Source organism: Panthera tigris, chromosome B3, assembly GCF_018350195.1.
Source record: "Panthera tigris isolate Pti1 chromosome B3, P.tigris_Pti1_mat1.1, whole genome shotgun sequence".
NCBI classification, from domain to species: domain Eukaryota; kingdom Metazoa; phylum Chordata; class Mammalia; order Carnivora; family Felidae; genus Panthera; species Panthera tigris.
This window is the reverse complement of record NC_056665.1, coordinates 38,665,358-38,679,175: the sequence shown is the minus strand read 5'-3', so window position 1 is coordinate 38,679,175 and position 13,818 is coordinate 38,665,358. Positions and strand designations below refer to the sequence as shown.

Here is a 13,818-nt window from a genome sequence, read left to right as displayed (position 1 = left end):
TATATAAACCTTCAAGGCAGAAAAAGGAGGAATGTCCAGAGGATTCTTTACGAAAGATGGATCTATAAAATGGGTAACCCGGTCTCAGCTCTGGCTCTGAAGGAGGAGCATCAGGAGAACTGCGGAGATTAGTATGCAAAGCGTGCAGACTGTAGGTACCACGATCTCTGTCACCATCTGCATGTGACTTAGTAACGGCTCTGAAACGGGAGAGAGAACACCACAAATGAGAGTGTCGTCATTTTAGTGAATATAGCTTCATCTGGAAAGATTCCCCTGCATTGGGGAAAACTTGGAAAATGGCATCATCCAGCTTTGTAATTAATCTCACTTGCTATAAAAGAGAACGTGGTTCTCTTAACATTATAAAATGTTATGTAAAAACAATTATGTGAGGGCTTTGTAATATCCTTCAGAAAATATGGAATAAAGATTGCCTACATTTGGTTCTTCCGTAGGTACTGGAATAAAGTCTAAATGCGTGTTATACTTTCACTTACCATAAATTAATGTGAGAATATTGACAGCCATGTTCCCTGGTTTCTGTAATTTTCACTGGGGGGATTTATGAAAGGAAAATCCTTGGCCAACGTCTCCCAACCTTTCAAAGATGTTATTCAAAGATGTATCTTAAGAGGTGGAGGAGTTGCCATATTTTTGTGGGAATTCTTGCACTGTTAAGTAAGTATCTTGAAGAGTTGAATAGTAAGTGTATTTCACATACGTGATTATATTAATGAACATGTATGTAATTCCTACTGCAGGTTTTGTGCCAGGCACCCTGGCTACAGAGATAAATAAGGCACAGACCCTGCTCCCACAGATTTCATAGGCTCAGCAGTAAATTCTACATCATATGTCTAGGTGATTAAATAAGTTTATTTTGGTTTAAAGGAATATACATCCTTAATATTACCTGGTTATTCAGATGGGAGCAGGGCACAGTGGTATAAAACAGCTATGAAAATAGCTGAATTGGTAGGATTTGTTTGGTCTAGCACTTTCCACCTCCGATACCACATTAAAGATGGGTTTGTTAAAACAGGAAGTATATTTCTCTGATTGCCCTCATAGAGAAAGACCGAATTCAAAGAAACAAATGATCTGTGCTGGCCTTGTTGATGTGTAGATGCGTCTTTGTTATTCCACATCTCTGAACCTTGGGAACCGTGCCTTCCATGAAGTCAGGGACCTTGTTTTATTTATTGCTGTATTCTAGTTACAACACCCCCTAGCTAATAGTGAGTGCTTACTAATTACTTGCTGAATGAGTGAATATAAAATCTGGAGTGTTCTTTGACTTTTCGATGTTTATTCTATTTGAATATGGTTCCATTTTTCCCTCCTTCCACAAAGCCCACTATAACAAAAATAAGTTTATAAGTTGACAGTATGATTCAGAAAAATAAAACTAGAGTGGATACAATATTTCTCTTTTCTGGTAGATTTTTAAAATATTTGAAATTCTTATAAAATAGAAATTTGACATTGCTTCAAAGTGAAGGAAAAAATTCATTTTTAATTGTGTGTTTTGGAAAGATTGACTTCACGTAGATCCACATTTTGAGGTTTTGGTAACATCATTATATGTATAATTATGTGCCTTAGTTGTCAAAGGGAAGAATTAAAATACACTCACCTGCAGCAAGCATCTGATTGTTGATTGCACAAGTTTCCAAGGCTTTGAGATACCAACTTTCCACCTAATAAAAATCCACTAGATAAGTAATGTCATCTTAGACTAATTTTTTGCAGTTTGAAATCTTGTTTTTGTTTTTGTTTTTTTTTTTTGAGAGAGAGCCCATGAATGAGGGAGGAGCAGAGGGAGAGGGAGAGAATCTTAAGCAGGCTTCGTGCCCAGCCGAAGATCCCAACGTGGGCTCCATCTCAAGACCATGAGATCTTGACCTGAGCTGAAATTAAGAGTCAGACACTTAACTGACTGGGCCACCCATATGCCCCTGAAATCAGTTTTAAAATAATGTAGGATTAAGACAAATTTAAATCTGCCTGAAGTTTAGTTAATATTTATTGAATACCTATGTGCATCTTTGTGAGGGAGTTTAAAAAAAAAAAAAAAAAAAAAGAAGTCTTTATTCTTGAGGAGCTTACAATCTAGCGCTTTTCTAGAAACGCCAGACTAGTGAATGCCTATCAGTCACTGCTTCTTTATGGTGCCAGGGGGCTCACCCTAAAAGAATGTTGGTAAACAAGTGAGATTTCTTTTTAGAAATTTTCTTTATGAAGACATTCTAAATTACAATTTTAATTGCCTGTCATCGATAGCAACTTAGCTGGTAGAAACATTTGTAGGTTACTGAAAATGTTTGGTAGGTTTTAAAGGATTATTAATATTAAGATGAATTATTTTTAATCTCACTTTGGAACTAGTGGGAAAAGAAGTGAAAGTTGTGTGGTCATTATACATTTATTTTACTGTTATTTACTGTAACTGTTTTCACATATGTTGAAGAGTAAATAGGCAGTATTTATTTGCATTAAAATATAACATTTAGAACATTTAACTAGAAGTCTCTACTGACTGTCATAACCTAAAACATTCAGGATTCGTACATAACTAGTTTGCCCTTCACGCTCTGTGAGTTAGGACTGAATTTTAAAAGTTAGGATTTGGGGTGTCTGGGTGGCTCAGTCAGTTGGGTGTCCGACTTCAGCTCAGTTCATGATCTCGTACTCTGTGAGTTCAAGTCCCGCATGGGGCTCAGAACCTGGAGCCTGCTTCGGATTCTGTGTCTCCCTCTCTCTCTCTGCCCCTTCCCCGCTCATGCTCTGTCTCTCTCACAAAAATGAATAAATGTTACAAAAACAAATTTTAAAGTTAGGATTTAATTTTAAGGCAGGTTTACTCCATTCTAAGCAAATGAGCAAAGAGGTGGCACAAGTTAGGGGAAGAGACAAAGGCCCACAAAACCCTGTTCTCCATGGAGAAGGGAGGAGGGAGTCTCACCACCCTCCTCACCCAAGCTGCTTAGCTCTTTCAAAATCTAGAACAAGTGAGGGGCACCTGGCTGGCTCAGTCGGAAGAGCCTCCGACTCATGATCTTGGGGTTGTGAGTTTGAACCCCACCCTGGCTGTAGAGATTATTTAAAAATGCAGTCTAGAACAAGCAACCTCAATAATTTGTCCTACCTCTCTTCGATTGGGAAACCCATTGGCGGTGATAATCTTCTTGTAATATTGAACTGACGCCTTTGGATAGCGTGGCTTATTTCTGTTGTTAAATTCGACATAGTAGAATCCGTATCTGTCTGAATATCCTTTCTCCCATTCAAACTTATCCAACAAAGACCAGGAAGTATACCCTTTGATATTAACACCATCTTTTATAGCTGCAAAGACATTTTGTTCCATTTTTAATATATTTCATTTACTTGGAAACATAATACTGTGAAGATAATTTTAAATGCATTCATTTATGAGATTCAGAAACAAGCTTCAGCCGGTCACGTGTGTTATCAAATTCTGTCCAAGTTAAACAAAATTTGTGAAGACAGTGTTGGTCTATAGCTCACCTTTTAGCATTTCGTTTATGTAGCCTTTAAGGTACTGAATTCTCCACTCGTCACATAATTGAGTACAGTGTAGTTTTTGAGATGCTCCATTTTCTGTCACATAGATGGGAGGGTTGCCGTATTGAGTCTGAAAGTGAGTCATAGTAAGGAATATCTTAAAAATTCCGACCTCCAATTGGGTTTCCGAGTCTGAGGCACATGCGAGCACTGAGTCAAGCCTGCTCTATTCTAATCGAGTGTGTTTAGCATTTAGTGGATGCCAGTTTACACATTTACCTGGAGGTGAGTGTAGACAGGACAAAGTTCATATGAAAGACTACATTTCTCAATCAGCATCATTGTAGAGAAAATATACCTCAGGCTGTGTTCTTTCTCACATATTTCAAGTGAGAAGAGCGAAATAAACGTGGGATGAGAATTTGTAGCCACAGGTACATACGTTGAAGCGGTTCCTCATAGTCAGCGTTGGCCTGTAAAGCCCGTATCTGGTGGCCTCTGAAGAACAACTAACCGAGCTTGTTTTATTAACTTGAAGATGTAGGCACTCTGACTGATTGGAATTCAAATAAAAACTTAAACTAAAATGTAGGCCCCTGGGCCTAAGCTGTAAGATCATGAATTGGGGTAAAAAGTGCCCGTGAAATAGCCGAATGTGATAATCACCTGAGCGAAGTGGAGAAGCCTCCTAAACCCCCACGGCACAGACTGTGGCCACGTCGACCCCAGGTCAGGCCAGTTCGGGTCAACCAGCTCTACTAAGTCACGGTCATTGTGGTAGCTGGGCCCCTGGCGGGAGGGGTAGTTCCTTTCTGTGATGTACCGAGTGGTAAAGTGACCTAATCCCAAGAAATCAGATGTGCCTTTGATGTAGCTCTTCTCCTGGAGCGAGAACACCGGTAACCTTGACATGTCCAGGCCTTGCTCTGCACTCTTTTTCCCTATTGAGAGAGAAAAACAGAATTTCACCAAGTTTTACTTTCTCACGATTCTTTTGCTGTTCCTACCACGATCGTAGTGGCACATTGACATAAAAGCTGCCGTCCAGATCCCGGCCTTTGGGATTCGTTTGTATGGAAAATATAACCTTAGCCTTTTAAGCTGGAATTTTAACATTTGAATACTATTCAAAATTTTTAAAGTTTATATTGCGCAAAAACTATATTTTCAGGGACGCCTGGGTGGCTCAGTTGGTTAAGCGTCTGACTCTTGATTTTGGCTCATGATCTCAGTTTGTGGGTTAGAGCCCTGCGTCTGCACTGTGTCAGCACAGAGCTCGCTTGGAATTCTCTCCCTCTGCCCCTCCGTCATTCATGGTTTCTCTTTCTCTGTCTCTCAAAATAAATTTAAAAAAATTTAAAGTGATATGTTCCATAGATTACTCAGTAAGTGGTATGCAGGCAACATTGTGGCTATATGGAAAAATGTGGCCTTAGATGCCTATATGCTTAAATACAAAATTGGTAATTTTGCTTGCCTCTGGGAAGAGATGTGGAAGGTCATTGGTGGTGCGGGCCATGGGTGGGGACATACGGTCACATTCACGTACTGTTGTAGTGTAGGCTGGTACGACCTCTGTGTCGGGAAATTTTGTCCTAGCATTTAAAACTGTAAAAGGAGGGGCGCCTGGGTGGCTCAGTCGGTTAAGCGTCTGACTTTGGTTCAGGTCATGATCTCGCAGTTCATGAGTTCGAGCCCTGCATCGGGCCTTGTGCTGACAGCTCAGAGCCTGGAGCCTGCTTCGGATTCTCTGTCTCCCTGTCTCTCTGCCTCTCAAAAAATGAATAAGTGTTAAAAAAAATTTTTTTTTAAATTGAAGGTAGGTCCTTTCCCTGATCATTTCCATATCTGTTCATCCTACCTTTTACTTGCACGTGTAAAAGGATGTATACAGGGATCTTCATTGTAGATTGAGTAGCAAAAGATTGCAAACAAATGTCTCTCGAGAGACTGTTTAAATAGATCTGTATGTCCGTACAGCTCTGTGAAGTCATCAGAATGATGACTATATACCAGCACTATTGCCAACATGGAAAGAATGCCAGGACACATGTTTTAAGTGGAAGATGCAAAGAATTGCGTTTAACAACTACACACAAGGAGCAGCAGTGTTTTTGCCCACATGGGCACAATCCATCTCTGGAAGTATGCTTCCTCCCAGGGGCTGGAAGCAATGAGGAGAGGGAGGGAGGGAAGCTTGACTTCTCACTTTTTACTCTCTGTCTCTCTCTCTCTTTTTTTTTTTTTTTTAGGTGATAGAAGTTTATCGAATACACTGGAGGGGAGTGGTGGGCAGGACAGCAGAGGAGAGGCTGTCTGCCTGTACTCTCTTGTACTTTAAAAAATTTGAAACCTGCGTGTCTTTGTAGAACGTATGCAAAAAAAAGAAAGAAAGGGGTTTTAAATGAATAAAGAAGACTAACATTGGTATGAGTTGTAAAATAGAACCATAAAAATGTTTCCAAAGAGGCTATTGGTTTTTAAATGGGTGAAAAGCTTGTATTATCAAATACCTTTATGATCTTAGTGTGTTTTTTTCAGTTACATTCAGTAACTTGAGAAAAACCACCAGGCATTGTCTCTGGACCGTCTAATACAGTAGCCACTGGCTACATGTGGCCATTGGACTATGGCCAGTGTGACTGTATCTCTGGGTCAGTCACACTGAAGGACCACGTTTTTAATTTTTAAAAAACTTAAATTTAAATAGACACAAATGACTCCAGACTCTCATATCAGAAGTCACAGATACAGAACTTCTCTCCATCATCACTGGAAGTTCTGTTGGACAGCACGGGCCTAGAAGTACTTTTGTTCACATATTTATTGCGCTTATAAGATGCCTGGAAGTAATTTGTGTACAAGATTTCTGGCAGAATGCTTTCACTAAAGAAAACATGAACTGCTCAGAGAATCCTTCCGTACACATCATATAAGGAAAAACTCAGCCCGGTTTCCATTAGAGTTGCCACAAAATTGGAGCGGACGGAGTCTGGAATTACTGGCCTTAAGCCCAAGAACTGTCCTATGAGCAATAATTCGGCTCCTTTAGTGCCATCCTGCTGTGGCTCCCGCTACGGCCTCCGAGGGTCCCGAGAGTGAATGTGCCGTGTGAATGACGGGCTGTGCCTGCAGAGCGGGGTGCCGGCCCCGTCCTGAGGGCTTTTCCTTGTGCACCTTGAGGAAATCCTTCTCGGGATTTTGAACACATGTGCATAGATAGATGTGTCACGGACCTAGTTATTGCCAAGGGATTTTTAGAGATTATTTGTGTAATCCTTCCTTTTCAGATGATAAAAATGACAGCCGAAGAGGTGAGACACCGTGCCCAGAACCGCTCACCGGTTAGCGGCAGAGTCAGAAGATTCCAGGTAAGTCTGATAAGTGGTGCCTTAGAAAGAGACAATTTTGAAATGTCGACAGTTCTTAGTCAAACATCCAAAATAGCCTTGCCGTGTGAGATTGTAACCTATTTACAATCTTAACCTTGTCTCTTTTTTTAGGGGCACGCAGACCGATACCTCTAAATAAACAGAGATAATACTTTTAGATTCGTGTGGCCAGACACGATTGGCTGCCCCCCAAGTCAGTAACGCCAGGCCTGTCTTCTTTCTTATCCTCTTCCACATCCTCTTCCAAGGGGCCATATCCTTGATGAGAGTCCTGGCTTCCCCAGCCTCTGAGGTCCTGGTGGTCTAAGGCATTTTCTGGGGCATGTGACAGTTCCATCCCTTGAGGACATCCCTTGTAGGGAAGTTGGTTGTGAGTGGAGGTTGTTTTCTGGGGAGATTTTCCTTGTTCTTAAAAAATGGTTATGCTGGAGCTCTTTCCGTTTTTCTGGAAAGATGTGATGTGGGAAGACATGATGCCTGAAGCTTCTGCAGCCATTTTGTGGCTGATAGGAGCATTGATGGGCTGGCTAAGGTGCCAGAGTCAAAGATGGAATGAGCCTTGGTCCACAAAGACATCCCTGAAGGCTGGATTACCCGGCCCTGGATCACCTCTTCTGGACTCAGTACCTGGGATGATAAATCCCCTACTTTTCAAGCCATTTTAGTTGGCATTTTCTGTTATATGGCACTTAAACGCACCCAACTTGATTCAGCCTTGGGAGCTCTATGTGTCTTTATTCTCTTCTCAGACACTGTGGAAACCAGAGCTTGGAAAGCATTCCTCAAGTAATAGAACCAACAATAGAACTGACACTGCCCATGACCGTGTCTTTGACCTCTCTCTCTTACTTCACTTAAAATGAGATGGAGTGGAGTGGGGAGAGAGAGGCAGGACGGCAGAACGCAAAAGAAAGCAGCCCAGAAAATTGCTGTGTTTCCCCCTGGGTTCTGAAACTCCCAATCTCCACGTCTGGGGATGTGTCCTTCCTCCCCTCGCCCCAACTCAAAAAACCAGTTCTCAGTTCCTTGGGGGCTGGGCTATCCCTTGAGTGCCTCACCCAAGCCCAGCGTGTTCCTCCACCCCTGTCTCCCGCCTCTCCACCCCTTCACCTGGGCTCAGTACTGTTGCTGTGGTGCCTGGAACTAAAGTGTGACGTGGCTCACCGATCCGGTCCTTCATGACTTGGGGGTAGTCGCCGGCATAGATGGGGTTGGCAAACCAGCCCAGGCAGAACTGTAGGTATCTCTCGGCAGCTTCTATGTCCTTGGGGCTACTGATGTCCATGGGCTCCCCCCAATCACAGTTTAATGAGATCCCCACCAGACCTTAAAAGAAAAAACAGGGGAGGGGCGCCTGGGTGGCTCAGTTTGTTGAGCTTCCGACCCTTCGATTTTGGCTCAGGTCATTGTCCCGGGGTTGTGGGATCGAGCCTCACGTTGGGCTCCGCACTGGGAATATGGAGCCTGTTTAAGACACTCTCTCTCTCTCTTTCTCTCTCTCTCTCTCTTTCCCTATGCCCCTCTCCCTCACTCTCGCGCTCTCTCAAAAAAAAAAAAAGGGCAGGTGGTGGCAGGGGTGAAGGGTATCAGCCTGCCGGGGGTATGTTCCTAGCATGTGGGTGGTGAGGCTCACCTCGCTGCTTGCCACGCCACGTGCTGTTGTAGGAATGCCAGGCTTGGGCGTGGGCCTGAAAACAGAGGGGTGCATCAGAGGTGCCTGGCTGGCGCACGTCTCCCTCTGTCCTGACCAGGGATCTGATTTGACTGAGAGTCCCAGGTTTTCCCTGGGTCCAGCCTTGATTATCCCAATCCCTTGTCTCCCTTCTTCTGACCTCCAGACGCACGTGTTTCATTTGTTCTGTAGAGAAACTTGTCTCACTCTGGCACAAACACACAAACCACCTCTTTGTGATATTTCTTGTTTCTAAGATTTTTGCTAAGGCTCCTTGTGTTGTTCCTACTCGTTCTCTAGGTGGTTAACTAGGCAATACCTTTCCCAGAGTTGCTCAGGAAGTTAGGAAAATACCAAGCATCTGGAACAGTCTTAAGACTAGAATTGAAAATGTGCTGACATGCCTTCTCTCCATACTCTCTTGCCGGTGACCCACTGATGCCTTCAGAGCTCTGCCCTTCGAGTATCCACAGTTTAAGGACTCCTATGCCAAGCGTAGAAGGAATGAGAAAGTTCTCTCCCTGACAGGAATTTGAGAGTCTAGTATGTCACTGAGGGGCCCCTTGGCTTCCTGCTTGATCAGATTGTCCCCTTCCACTGAGAGTCCACTGGGACCATCCTGTCATGCCTCACATCCCTGTTTCCTAGGCGACATCGCCTGTACCCTCCTATGTGTCCTGCAGTGTGACCCAGTCCCTCCCCCTTCTAAAGCCTCTCCAGCAGCCTTGTAATACCTGAGTCACCCCAGCGTCTCCTCTGTCTCCTTCAGTCCCGTGCCCTTACTGAGCTTGGCTGCCCCAAAGAACATCCCCAACGCAGCTCTTCCAAGAAGACGCCAGCTTTCCCCTCACACCTCGCATACCTTAGGGTAGTGTCTGCCTTGCTCCTTCCTGCTGCTTCCAAACTATTTCTCCTTCCAAAATCCCAGGTCCTTTGAAGTCCATGCTCTGAGACAAACACTCCTAACTCCTTACCGTTGTCCTTCAACCTCCAGTTACTGCCGCTCATTCATTGAAGACTTTAGCCCCTGGTTCACTGGCGTCCCGCCCCTTCTTCCTGTCACCAGTCCTCACAAGGCTGTTTAGACATGCAGGTGACAAGTTTTCACATGCATGCGCTCCATCCCCTTGACTGGATTGTAAGCTCTAGGGAGCAGCCACTCTATTGTCTCGGCAAGTGCCCAGCACTGGATGACCGGGCACTCCCTCCATAAATCCTCGTGGGATGCAAGTCAGTGGTGCGAAGGTGTGGTGGAATATGCTGGAACCGCAGATGACGAAGCTCAGGCTCAGACCCCTTGGGCAGGCTGAGCCGACACTGAGGGTTGTTCCCTCTGCCTTGAACCCCACCTTCACTCCCACAAGGACCCACCTCACCTTAATGATATGGTGTGCCGCCTTGTACAGGCCCGTGCCATGGAGTTGCAAGCCGGGAGCGTGGTGGCCCGTCTCATAGCCTTTTTCTGCCATCGTCTACAGGGGTGGCAAGCGGGGCCCACAGGGCCTGTGAGAAGGAGCAGGAGCGCCGTGGTCCGGGAAGGGGGGCTTCCCCCCTGGAGAAGGGCCCTGCTTACCCGAGGGTCACTGAAAGTGATCCAGTGCTTCACCCGGTCCCCAAAGGCCTCAAAGCACAGATCGGCATAATCACGGAAGTAGTTGGCCATGCTCACATTCTGCCACCCGCCGTACTTGACCTGGAGCAGCTGGTGGAGAGAGAAGCAGGTGCCCCAAGGATCTGTCTCCGGAAAAGACTTTTGGAGTCGATAGGCCACGCTCGTGGGAGAAACAAGGGTGATGACAACCACAGAGGCTGTTTAGAGCAACGGAGAGCAAAGATGGGGGGCCTTGGATGTGACAACTTGAGGATGGTGGCCAGCAATGAACCATGAGGCAACATCAGTGTGGGGACATGTCACACCTTATACAAACAAGAGGGAAGGGACAGAGAAGCTGTGAGACTCTCCCGCTTGGAAGGAACGTGATAGATTGAGTATTTAAGGACACTGGCCGAGGGGGAGAGGTCTGATCCTGGGAAAAGAACCTCGAATACACATTCAGAAGAAATAAGAGATGATGCAGGACATGGAACCTCTGATTAGGATTTTGAGGGCCGTGCGGACGTCAGGAACCTCAGAAGCTCTATTGTGAGGGGGGGGGGGGGCTCTGCCTTCTTCAGTGGAGGACTCTCTTCCAACCAAAGGCATCTGCTTGTGAAGGTGGGGTTTTCCCAAGATGCATCATTCCACTGAGATTGCCTGGTGGGTTTGAGGGGATGCTAAAGGGCTAGGTTAGTGAAAGCGGGGGAAGAAGCTGGCATGAGGCTTCCGGTTTGTCTCCCTGAAGTCTGCTCCATGGCCCCAGTCCCAGCATAGAGGTCTCCGGTGGCTCCCCTTCCTGCAGAATGATCCCAGTCGCCTTAGCTCGGCAGTCAAGGCCTCTGGGGCCTGGTCCCAAGCTACGCCTCCAAACCTCCTCCTCCTGCTTGCTCCCCAAACTCTTAATCCCATCACTTGCCAAGCCCCCTCAAACCAGAGCACCCCTTCCACCCCACGCCCAGCACTGTGAAGCAGTGATGGGACCCCTGCCTCTTTCCAACATTCAAGATGTGACCCTGAGACCACATCTCTGTTCTCTGACCTCCTATGACCTGTGTCACAGAGAGTGACACACACGGCTCCTCTCCCAGGGGGCCTTGTGGAATGAAGGAAAGAATTGCTTGAAGAGTCAGGTCTGGCAGTGAGGTTGAGACTCAACAGAAATGGCTTGGGGGGCTGTACTCCTATGATACCAGCTCAGACAAGTACATTAATTATGCCACGTCATCAAATCTTACTCAAAAGAGGTTTGTTTTTAGTTTGGTTTGTTGTTTTTAGGCCAAATGTTTTTGGAAAACATCGAAATCTGCTCTCATCACCTGTTACAAACATCAGTTAAACCAGCCCGACGTCCTCCATGGGTGGGTCAGACTTCTTCACTCCTTCCCATCTCCCAGTCCAGACCCCAGCCTCTGCCCCTGCCTTGCCAACCCCAGTCCCCAAATCAGGCTCCCCGTGCTGAGCGGAGCCCCCCGGGCCTCCGTCTGGGCTGCATTAGCCTCACCTGCGGGAGATCCCAGTGGTGCAAGGTCACGACGGGGGTGATGTTGCTCTTGAGGAGGGCATCGATGAAGTCGCTGTAAAACTTGATTCCCCTCTTGTTCACCTTGTCAGCTGAAGGTGAAATAAGGGGGCGTTGGCCTTCTGAAGCACAGTGCTCCTGGGCCCTGTGGCCTTTCTTGGGCCCGAAATCACCCCCAGGCGGCCCGATTCCGGGTCTGATACGACACGGGAGCCCAGCTGCCTGCAGAACCTGTAATGGCTGCTGCCAGAGAAGCCATGTTCCAGGCTGCTCTCCCTCCCCAGCACTCTATAGTGTCCCCTCAAAGCCGACATGGCCAAAAGGACCCGCACTTGGGCTTGGGAGGGGCTGCCCTGTCTCACCTCGGATGCCTGTGGGCAGGAGCCGAGGCCAAGACAGGGAGAATCGATAGTGGTTCACATGCAGCTCCCTCAGCAGAACGACGTCCTCCTGTGCAGACAGGGGTGCCAGGTGGGGAATGGTCACCTAGGACTCTGGGGCGGGGCTCACGCTGCCCCCCACCCCATGCTCACTCCTTCTCATTCATACAATGGGTGTGAAAGCACCTGCCCCCTTTCTCCTAGGGATATGCTAAGAGTCAACTAAATGCAGGATATGGGGATGCTGTGAGATGTCAACTGGGGTGTTCCTAATAAACTTGGGTGATGAAGTCGGCCCAGAGAGGAAAAGTGGGTCCTGAGCAGAGGGACCCCCTCCAGGGGGCCAATTCACAAGCAGAGACCAAGGGCTCAGGCTACTGTGGCCTGTAGACCCCAGGGTCATGGCACCAGCCTTTCAGCTGTCCATCACTTGGACTAAGGCCCTGGCTCAGGTGGGGCCCTGCTATCCTTTCCTCCAACGTCTACCCTCCCACCTCTTGCACATCCCCTGCCCCCCAATCCCCAGCCACCAACAGCCCCACCTCTTTTTCCTGCAGTGGACTAGGGGGTGTTTAGCAGAACACTAGATTGACATTGTCCTCCGGGCTCCCCAGTGTGTCACTGTCCACCTCTCAGGTGCGTACTCACCTGCACACACACTCATCACTCACCTGCACTTTGTAGTAACCATCACAAGCCACATCTGCTGTCTCATCCCCAAGCACCTTTCCCTTCCCACTGTGAGTGAAGGCATCCCAAATGCTGGGCCCTTTCCCATCCTGGTCCCAGGCTCCCTCTGTCTGGAAGGCAGAACTGCCCGCGCCCCACGAGAAGCCTGCAAGTAGAGACCTCACACTGGGCCCTGGGCCCCTTCCCACTCCCCACCCAGCACCTGGACTCTGGGCTGTTTGTCCTCAGCCACGGGGCAGGCCCCCTCCCCAGCCGCCTGCCCCCGGCTCCCTACGAGTGGGAACCTATGGGTCCGGGTGAGGGCAGACATAATACATTTAAAACACTTAATTTGCACAGTTTTAGCTGTGATTAACGTTAACTGCCTGTATAGTAAGCTTAAAGAAATCTGTTCGGAGATTCATTTATTTTAGAACAACGATACGGAGTTACTTTTCCCATCCTACCTGTTGGGAAACGAAAACACCAAACTCTCTGGCAAGCCAGCCCAAGGTGGGCAGGCTGACAGACAGACGGACAGACCAACAGAGGATTGGACATACCAAGTGGGAAGGTTCCATAGTAGAAGGAGGCCTCTTCTGGGGATCCCTTCCTGGTGGCCCCCAGCCTGGACACCAGCAGTAGCACCCACCAAAGTGGGACAGCCCGCACTGGCTTCATGGCACCCGGCCCTCCCCCATTCCTGAAAAAGCAGCCAGGGCTGGGGGGGGCAGGTCCCAGCTTGGGGGGGCAAAGGTCAGGAGGGGAGGAAGATGGGACGAGGCGGGGCTGCTCTATCTAGAGAGGCGTTGGCTCTCTCTTGAGAGCTGGGCCCTTGCCCTGCTGGGAGCCACCAGCAGAGGCTGAGGCTGAACACCAGGTCTGATAAAGGAGGAGATGGACACTGGGCTTGGGGGGCTCCGGGTGTGATGCGCAAGGCTCCAAACCACCCCTGCTCCCCGTCTGACGGGGGGATACCCAGCCCATACCCTGTGAGAGGCCCTGATTGCATGGGAAGACCACTGCTGCCTTAGGGAAGCTCCACTCAGTGGGGGAGG

The 13,818-nt window shown here is 47.5% G+C and overlaps 1 protein-coding gene across 3 annotated transcripts; it reads right to left on the bottom strand.

Moving 5' to 3' along the window:
• Nucleotides 1-84: 84 nt before the first annotated feature.
• LCTL (lactase like) lies at nt 85-13,441 on the bottom strand. Of its 3 annotated transcripts, XM_007084533.3 has the most exons (13): nt 13,324-13,441; nt 12,763-12,926; nt 12,074-12,161; nt 11,694-11,803; nt 10,169-10,297; nt 9,972-10,067; nt 8,557-8,611; nt 8,088-8,249; nt 4,198-4,472; nt 3,535-3,661; nt 3,152-3,351; nt 1,640-1,703; nt 85-200 (listed from the first exon to the last, which is right to left on the bottom strand). In XM_007084533.3, the coding sequence occupies exons 1-13, from the start codon at nt 13,439-13,441 to the stop codon at nt 85-87; spliced, it is 1,704 nt and encodes a 567-aa protein (XP_007084595.1). The 3 variants fall into 3 exon arrangements, with proteins under 3 accessions (XP_007084595.1, XP_042844516.1, XP_042844517.1); XM_042988582.1 differs by lacking the exons at nt 1,640-1,703; nt 3,152-3,351; nt 11,694-11,803; ... (1 more) ...; nt 12,763-12,926; nt 13,324-13,441 and having other exon boundaries at nt 10,169-10,258; XM_042988583.1 differs by lacking the exons at nt 1,640-1,703; nt 3,152-3,351; nt 9,972-10,067; ... (2 more) ...; nt 12,763-12,926; nt 13,324-13,441 and having other exon boundaries at nt 10,169-10,258.
• Nucleotides 13,442-13,818: the final 377 nt, after the last annotated feature.